Source organism: Silurus meridionalis, chromosome 15, assembly GCF_014805685.1.
Source record: "Silurus meridionalis isolate SWU-2019-XX chromosome 15, ASM1480568v1, whole genome shotgun sequence".
NCBI lineage: Eukaryota > Metazoa > Chordata > Actinopteri > Siluriformes > Siluridae > Silurus > Silurus meridionalis.
In genome coordinates this window covers 24,053,416-24,063,259 of record NC_060898.1, presented here as the reverse complement: position 1 = coordinate 24,063,259, position 9,844 = coordinate 24,053,416, and the positions used below count along the sequence as shown (strand labels likewise).

At 41.9% G+C, this 9,844-nt stretch overlaps 1 protein-coding gene across 1 annotated transcript in view; it reads left to right on the top strand.

The window, feature by feature from the left end:
• The first annotated feature begins 2,113 nt into the window (after nucleotides 1-2,113).
• Nucleotides 2,114-9,844, top strand: part of LOC124397689 (rho GTPase-activating protein 26-like) — a 52,056-nt gene continuing 44,325 nt past the window's right edge. Inside the window, exon 1 of the mRNA XM_046867331.1 lies at nucleotides 2,114-3,245. Within this exon, the coding sequence (XP_046723287.1) occupies nucleotides 3,092-3,245 (154 nt within the window). The 5' untranslated portion in view covers nucleotides 2,114-3,091. The remainder of the gene's footprint in view (nucleotides 3,246-9,844) is intronic.

Below are 9,844 nucleotides of genomic sequence, written 5' to 3'. Positions count from 1 at the left end.
GAAAGAAAGAAAGAAAGAAAGAAAGAGGTATGTATTTTACATCACAGTGACATTTTTTCTTCACGTATCTCAGTGACGTGAGGAAGCCGGGTTCCGTCACGATGCTCCAGGGCCCGACAATATCAGCTGGGCAGTGGTGGGACTTTAACCCTCAACCTTCTGATCAGTAACCCAGAGCCTTAACCACTGAGCTTCCACTTCCCCAATCACAGAAGAGAGTAAAAAAGACACGTGACGTTTTTATTTTCTTTCTATTCAGTTCAGAGGAATAAAAAAAAAACCTCATCATTTGCACCTTGAAGTTGTTCTGAATATTCAGACCTGGACACTGAAACAGGAATCATCAGGCTTCAAGCTTTTTACTTTTATTTCCTTAAAGCTTACAAACAGAATCTTGGGAATGATGTCAGAACCATCAACTGAAAGTCTGGAGAGAGAACGCTCTCTCAGCTCTGAGACTCGGAAGATCAGAAATTCTCCCAATGTGATTAATGGATTCTGTTCTTTTCTAAAAGTTGCTCATAAACACATCATTTTAGTGGAAGCATTTGTGTTGTTTGTCCAGAAACATTTCCTTTATACTTTAGTTTCCATGACACTCTCCAGATTTCTGGTAGAACTCCAAAGGACTGCTCTAGACACACATTCTAGAGAGATACAATAAGAAACTCCCTGTAGATGATCTCGCTGTGAGAAGAATGATTGAATTGTAATGGTTATTTGGTGCTCAGATGCCCAGTGCTGCTGCTTGATGATTAAAGGTGATGTTTCTTTTGTAATGACCAACTGAAATGATTATCATGTTCTCAGCTTCGAGTTCTGCATTGTATTTTTAGATGTTCTACTCTGGTTTCAAAATGCAAGGAGGAAGCTGGTGCAATGCATTTGCAAAGAAATGTGTCAGTGTGTGTGTGTGTGTGTGTGTGTGTGTGTGTGTGTGTGTGTGTGTGTGTGTGTGTGTGTGTGTGTGTGTGTGTGTGTGTGTGTGTGTGTGTGTGTGTGTGTGTTCATCCAACCAAATAATCTCAGATAAATGCAGCTGTTTTGACAGAACTCCTGTATGAGATGAAGGGTTCGGTATCAAGCAGATCTTTCTTTCAGATGGGAATCTAATCAGCTTGTACATTGCCAGAAGGATCTGATAATATTTTTGACAGGACTTTTAGTGAACTTCAGTCACTGCCCACATGGTTTCAGGTGAAAAGTGGTGCAAAAAAACAAAAAACATTCAGTGAGAGTCATGTGACCAGAGCTGACAAGAATTCCATAATAACTGAACCACACTTTGGAAGCATGGTGAGCAGAAAAGCATCTCTGAATCACCAGAATATATATAGAGGTGGATCTACAGAGCTGCAGATCTACAGTCAAAGTCCTCAAATGGTATATTTGATAAGAACAGGAATCTCTGCCTTCACTCCTTTCTCCAGAGCGCATTGCAGAACATGAGGATTGATTCTTTCATTCCCCTTCTCTCCAGCGTGTACCTTTACCCCTTCAGGCTCTTCTCCACCTGCTCTCTACTCTCACCACAAATCACAATATCATCCACAAACATCATAGTCCATGGAGACTCCTGTCTGACCTCGTCCATCAACCTGTCCATCACCACTGCAAACAGGAAAGGGCTCAGGGCCGATCCTTGATGCAGTCCAACCTCCACCTTGAACCAGTCTGTCATCCCTACTGCACACTTCACTGCTGTCACACTGTCCTCATACATGTCCTGCACCACCCTCACATACTTCTCTGACACACCAGACTTCCTCATACAATACCACAACTCCTCTCTCCACCCTGTCGTACACTTTCTCTAAAACCACAAACACACAATGCAGCTCCTTCTGACCATCTCTATACTTCTCCATCAACATTCTCAAAGCAAATAATGCGTCTGTGGTGCTCTTCCTCTGCATGAATCCATACTGTAGATGGTCACCTCTTCTCTCAGCCTGGCTTCCACTACTCTTTCCCATAACTTCATGGTGTGACTGATCAACTTAATTCCCCTGTAGTTACTGCAGGTCTGCACATCTCCCTTATTCTTAAAGATCAGTACCAGCACACTCCTTCTCCATTCCTCAGGCATCTTCTCGCCTTCCAGAATCCTGTTGAAAAAAACCTGTTGATTGATAGATTGATTGATTGTGGAAAACACAGCTGCGTGTGGTTCCTCATGAGAGCAGGCGAAATCCCCGCTTTTGTGATGACGTCATGGTTCTCGACCAAGCAACGTCTCGATCGCCCCGCCCTCCTCGTGTTATTTCCACTCGTCCTATCGGATTTTGCGCTCATGGAATCCCGAGATGCGATTGGTTGAGGGAGCATCAGTCATCGGATTACCGGTGTGGTGGTAGGTTGGAGCTGCAATTAGGAGACTCGGTGCGTTTAAAACGCGAAGAGAGGATTCCAGTGTGAGGATTGTCTTTGACTTCACCTCTCCTTCTCCTCCTTCTCTTCATCATCATCATCCTTCTCCTCCTCCGTGCTGACATGAGAGGAGCACAGGTCTCTCTGCGACCCTCCTGACGGCCTGATTCAGTCTCAGGACACACACAGAGAGAGACAGAAAGAGTGATAGAGAGAAAGATACAGGACTCACGCGTGTATTCCGGAAGTGGTGTATTTTGGGATGCGGCTTTGATGGTTGTTACATTGTAGCGGCGTGTTGCAGCGCGCGCTGAGCTCAAACAACAAACACGCGATCAAAAGCGCTTCTGTTTTTTTCCTTCATCTTCTTCCTCATATTCTTCGTATTTTTCTTCTCACTTGGACACTGAGCGGTGAGATTGACGGTGCTGAGCTGAGCAGATCGGAGCTGAACAGAGCAAAGCAGAGCAGATCGGAGCTGAGCTGAGCTGAGCAGATCGGAGTTAAACAGAGCAGAGCCGAGCCGAGCCGAGCAGAGCAGAGCAGAGCTGAGCAGAGCCGAGCTGAGCAGATTGGAGCTGAGCAGAGCTGAGCTGAGCTGAGCTGAGCAGAGCTGAACAGAGCTGAGCTGAGCAGAGCCGAGCTGAGCCGAGCTGAACAGAGCAGAGCTGAGCTGAGCAGAGCCGAGCAGAGCAGAGCTGAGCGCTGTGAGAGCAGAAGGATGGGATTGCCCGCTCTGGAGTTCAGTGACTGTTACTTGGACAGTCCTCAGTTCCGAGAGAGACTGAAGTCCCACGAGCTGGAGCTGGACAACACCAACAAGTTCATCAAGGAGCTTATAAAGGACGGGAAAGCTCTGATCCAGGCCCTCAAGAGTAAGATATCCGTGCTCTGTTCTGCACTTTGTAGTTCTTTCTGCTTTACGAATGTTTGGGTGGAGAAGCTTCTGATCCATATCACACTCCAGCCGTTACTCATCGTGTGTGTGAGTGTGTGTGTGTGTGTGTGTGTGTGTGTAAGTGAAAGAGAGAGAGAGAGAGAGAGAGAGAGGAAAGCAGCTCTCTGTGTGCTTTTCATACTTTATATCTGTTGTGGAACCAAAAAACGTCTAGGTTGAGTGTTTTTGCAGCAGCACCACTGTTCCACCACTGTTCCACCACTGTTCCACCAGGTTCTTGAACTCATATTGATATATTAATATGAACTGAGCTCTGGCTGGCTGTTGAGTATTAACACATGCATGCTAATGTAGAAACGAAACATGAACTCATTTTCAGAAAGTGTTTTATTGCTTGGGAAATTAGTTGTTGATTACAAGAAGAACTTGTACACTATATCCGTTTGTAGCTACATTAAATAGCGCCCAGTGTAGTTCTTGTTAACACCTACAAAACATCGTAATTGTAAACTCCTCTGTGACCAAGATATTGGAAAACTTCAAATTGTTCCTCTGACACTGGAGACTCCTTCCATTAAAAAAATTCACACGTTTTTTTCCCACACTGTGATATTTCGGCTCGGATTCTATCAGTGCTAATGTGAGTCTCAAATAAAATACCTTTTCACGTCAGCAGGACTTCTGTTGCATGTCAGCAGGACTGTGACTGTTTGCTGTTCAGCTCCAGACTCTACAGAAAGTGAACATTAGTGATCATTACCTTCTTGTTTATAAACACACACTCAACCTTTTATTTCAGCTCACAATCAGAGGCTTCGGTTCAGAAGCTGAGGCCTGGACACTGTTCATTACGCTCACAGATCCAAGCCACGGCTCTGTCATTCTCAACACGTGTCTGCAATACATTTACGCTAACGTCCAAATGATGAGACAAAACCGTTACTGATTGATGGTGGAAAAGTTGGCAGTAATGCACGATGCAGGGAATGTCGAGGGTCAGAATTAAGGAACAGAATAATCCTCGTGAGATGTGGAGGCTGGTCACGGTTGAGAAGCTGCTGTTACAGGTTATTCATAAACTTTCTTAAGAATGAATTGTCTTTTCTGTTCTGTAGCACTTTGAAGTGTAAAATCTAATTCTGAAATTAAACATGCATGACAAAGTTCAACAATGCATTCAAGAGAAACATGTAAATGTAATCTATTTATAGCTCCGTTTAACATCTGCACAACAAATGTAGTTCCTGATCTATGTTCTAGCAGCTAAAAAGATGCAGTCCATCACCAGCTCTGTTACTGTACTGTTACCATCGCTCACACTGGAGACTCCTTCCTCCTTTAAAACCCAATAATATACCCATCAGATTAAAGGATTGAGCTGTGCTGTGTTATAACACTGTAATAATGAAACAGTGAGAAGTTGTTAGTAGATTCAAATATTTTGATGGAGTAATAATTTACTATTTGAGTGTTTAACGGAAATAATTTATTGATGATGAACCTCATGTTTGCTGAAGGATTATTACTGGTGGTTTATAATCTTTAAACGCAGCGTGTCCTCGTCCTCGTCCTCGTCCTCGTCTCTCACTTTTCTCACTGTTGTTTTGTTCAGCAGTTCAGTTTCCATGTAAATGATATTATTTATCTCTCGGTGACTCCTGGAGTCATATAACTTGTTAATTACAGTAGCATGCAGGATCCTTATCTTTCTGAACAGTGTGGAAGTGCAGCAGTGTAATGATTGTGTAAATGTAATGATTATGGGAACAGAAAGCATGACTGAAGAAGAGAACCTTCAAGGTTTTTGTGCAAACCTTTTTATTTTTCCACTATTTGTGTTTCAGAAGTTTGGTTTATTGAAGAGCCGTGTATGTAGTGTGAACTCTAAACTCCAGCACTTCCATGTGTGTTTAACACGAGCATGAGTGTGAGCGTGAGATGTTCTAGTCAGAGGCTGGAGATGTCCAAGTTGTTCGATTTGTGCTCTGTTTCTGATCTGTATGTTTGAAGTTTGTGTTCATGTACAGATTTGTCTTCAGAATGTATGTTATGCTTGGAAAGGAACTGGAAGAAGCTGCTGCTATTCCTGTTTTTAAGCGTAACAGATGTGTGTTAGTTGTAGAAGTGCAAAATGAATGGTGTTCCTCAGTGTTCAGTGTGACGCTCTATAACACATGCATGAATGAATGAAGCGTCATACAGAACATCAATATGATAAATAAAAAATAAACAGTAGGTAAACATGGTTTAGTGGTACGGTTGCTAACGAGCTCAGGTTCTCCACTGAGCTCTGCATCTTCTCTCCATGTTTGTTAAGATTTTCTCCTGGTTTTCTTGCTCATTAATTCCTAAAAATCATTCCTGGCTGCTTTCTCTGCCGAATGCTGTTTGTTCTTTTGTTTCAGATTCATTAACATGTTCACCATGTTCTCACTCTCTGTCCTCTCCTCGTGTCTTCATTGAAATTCAGAAGTCATTAACTGCAGCTATTAAGTCTTGAGATGAGAAAATTGTCCCACACAGGATTTCCTAAACGTTATTCATGTCACCTATTAAATTGCAGCTGCTTTTACATGTCTGCTCAGCCTTCAGCATGCGCTCGATGCTAATGGGGTAATGAGATGAAGAGACAGCAGGGAGATGGAGGAGAGAGAGAGAGAGAGAGAGAGAGAGAGAGAGAGAGAACCATTACGGTTCTGTTTGCTGCTTCGTGGTTTACTTTGTGTATGAAGTCGCCTTCGTTTGGAAAAAGTCTGCACTTTGGTCCATGGCCTTCAAACCTCAGCTGTTTAACCAGGATAAAATGAAGTGAGGTTCAGTTGCTCAGCATGGAGCAGAATTTTTAGAGGCTGATATCTGGACATGGCGTGAAGCATCAGTGGGACAAAAAGATTCAAAAGTACTAAAGTATTTTCTGTAGTTCAGATTGTTTACCAATGGTATGAAGATGATGATCATGCTAGGCTTGATGTTGGGTCCATGCCCAGTTGATCAGTTCCATGCTCAGATATTCATTAAGTGTGGAAGGTATGATTACTAGTGGTAATTGAAGTGTTAATAATCATTCTCACACACATACACACACACACACACACACACACACAAAGCCATTTGACCTGGTCAGCACTTCCTGTTGTATTTCACTGCACTCTTATTGGGTGGCCTTTCTTATAAAAACAGGCTCTCTGTGGTTCAGGGATTCCAGACTTTTGAAACTTTGAGTGGCAAAATGTCGAACCGGTTTATTGTGTTTATGGAGAACGATTCTGACTCACAGTCAGTGTTGAACAGTAATGAAGGAAATGTTATTGTTATTAAGTAGATTTTTCACGTGTCTGTATTTTACTGAAGTTTTTCCATTTGAGGAGATTTTTACTGTAACTTCACATTTCAAACTCAAATATTTGACTTTTTACTACATTTTGTGAAATCAGTCGTTTCTTTTTATATATGAGGATAAAAACGTGACTGGTGAAACACGCAGCGAGTCACCAATCAGGATCGAGTTCACGCTCTGTTTTACACGTGTTCTGATCGGCGCTCGGTGCATCTACTGATCACCAACATACAGTTCAGCATCAGTTCAACATCAAGCAGAACATTTAGAGAGGAATAAATGATGAAGAAACTCCAGACTCAAACTCACCACCACACACGTGACCTCATTTACACGTTTTACTGAAATAGTATAATTATTGGATTAGTTTGACTATAAAGTGTCCTGAAAATAATTTTGGATAGTTTTCACACTCAGACTTAAAGCTTTAGGTGCTGGGCTCTGATTTTGTATCTGAGTGGAGTTTCTGGATTGCAAACTCAGGTCTGAACATGAACCATGCTGCGAATCTCACGCTCACAGCTAGTGTTCATTACAAATAGAGCTGCAGAGGTGTCTCTCTCTCTCTCTTTCTCTCGCTCTCTCTCTCTCTCTCTCACACTCTCTCTCTCTCTCTCTCTCTCTCTCTCTCTCTCTCTCTCTCTCTCTCTCTCTCTCTCACACTCTCTCTCTCACTCTCTCTCTCTCTCTCTCTCTCTCACACTCTCTGTCTCTCTCTCTCTCTCTCTCTCTCCTCTCTCTCTCTCACTCTCTCTCTCTCACACCTCTCTCTCTCTCTCTCTCTCTCTCTCTCTCTCTCTCTCTCTCTCTCTCTCTCTCTCTCTCTCTCTCTCTCTCTCTCTCTCTCACACACACACACACACACACACACACACACACACACACACACACACCAAACTGCAGCTTCAGAATCCAGTCCTGAATCCATTTTATGATGTTTTATGTGTATTAAGGTTCAGCTGAAGATAAACCTGTAATGATTTAGTTGTTTTAGTTAAACAGTGTGTATTGTGTGTAAATGACACTCACAGATGATGGGACGAGAGAACGAAGCATCTAAAACGTCACCCAGGTTCTCAGCACGTTCTCTCTGTCCAGAATAAGCACTTGGACCTGAACAGGAAGTTGATCTGCTGGTTCTCCTGGTCCTGCAGTGTCATGCAAAGCCTTTGTGGTTTTTAGATAGTTTGGAGTGAAGCTCATTACACAGCATTTCAGTTCACACTAATTATCTTACATGGAACGATTGACTGATTAAACGACACTGTATGATGTTTTCTGGAGATTTGAGAGCTCAGAGTTGGACCTGATTAGATTTCTGACATGAATCTAAATTTTTTAGTATTTTCTTTAAAAAGGGTGTTAATAAAGGCAGGTAGTGATGAGAAGGTGAGAAGGTCTGGGGTGCAGTCAGCGTTCACATTCATCCCAAAGACGTTCAGTAGGGTTGAGATCAGAGCTCTATAGCAGCCACTCAAGATCCTCCTCTCCAAACCATCTACAGCAGATCATCATGGAGTGTGTTTTGTGCACAGGGGCATTGCAATGCTGGAACAGGTTTTGGGTTTCCATCTTCAAGTGAAAGCAAATATTTTAAACCGCATCCAAACACGTCCTGTACAGTTGTGTGCCTTCAGCTTTGTGCTAACAGTTTGGAGAAGAACCACTTTTGGCAGGAAAGATCAGGTGTCCCAGTAATTCCAGATCAGAAGATCAGAATAAGTTCTTACACATGCTATTAAGGTCCTGTCACAACACACCTGATCTTTATAATAAAGTTCTGTTTACACGAGTTCAGCCTACAGACACTGGAAGTCATCAGTTTGGGTGTAAAGATGGTGGTAGAAAGTGGTAGAAATGGCAGCCTTCTTCTCTACAGGTTGTGAGTTTAAATCCCAGCTCTGTCAGACTCCTGGGCTCTGCTGTAGAAATAAAAGAATTGTATGGATAAAGGAGTGTGCCATGTGCCATAGATATAAACTGAGCTTCATTTTCTTTGGGTGTCTGTTTTGATATATTTTATTGTAAATGCTGGTAGAATCTTTGCTCGTTAGATGTGTTTTGGTTTTGGTTTTAGTTTCAGTCCTTCAGTCGACAACGAAATGAGAAAAAAGTGTGAAATCTTTTTGGTAGGGGACTGGATTTTATATATCCTCATGATTTAATTATATATAAGAACTTTTTAATGACGTTTGTGTAGACTGATAAATTGATGCTGAGTGTTTATAATTCTGAAAGTCTGTTATACACTTTTCTGCTGATGGGCTTCAAGATCTTGAAGGTTGCAGTTAAATTGGTTTTTATGCAGCAAATTCCAAACATTACCATAAAGAGCTTTTCTCTAGAACATCTGAACACTGTAGCCTTCAAAGCTTATTAAAGAGTTCAGGCATGGAAAGCCTCAGACTCTCCTTAGGAAGCTCCAGCTCAGAACTACAGAACTCCAATCGTGTTGATCTTTCAGGCCTCCGAAATGTCATCATCTGACGAAGTTCTTTAGCGTTGTGAAAGAATTTGAATGGTCTTTAAGATGGGAATTGCCCCGATGGGAAGTGGAGGAGGTCAAGCTAAAAAACACTACTGTTCCGTTTTCATACATTACAGATGTGGAATGTTTTTTTTCTGTGACTCATAATGCAATTTTATGTTTTTATGCTTTGTCTTCATTGCTATTATTGTCATCATCATCCTAAGTAGCAGCGTTAGCGTTAGCGTTAGCATTAGCGCTATGTCTTTCTACTCATTAGCTGAATGCATGTCATTCAGTGACTCTTCATGAGGAGTGGAGAGAGTGAACAGACAATAGTGCAGTGTTTTCAGAGCCGGAAAAAAGACGAGGAGTGTCTCAGACGCCGCCGCCTGCTGTCTATAACCTGCTCTCGGTTTGCAATAAAAAATGCAGAGGGTTTTGCATGTTTGGTGAGAACTGGCAGGTTAGAGAGTAAAGACGAATGCAGGATATTTTATAAAATGATTCAAGTTTAAAACAGGCCAAAACATACAAAGTCAAGAAAAAAGGCTCGGAAAAATGTTGAACAGTTTAATTATATAACACGATGAAGAATATAATGAAGAAAGGATTATATTGTGTTTTTTTGCAAATAAACATGTCGATGTTTTTATTGGACAAGAATGAAGACATTAAGGATGGCACTCATGCACTTCTGGCAGCCACGTCGTTATCTAATGAAACACTTTTATTGCTTTTGGATGGAATTTTTATGATCTGTTTAATCACT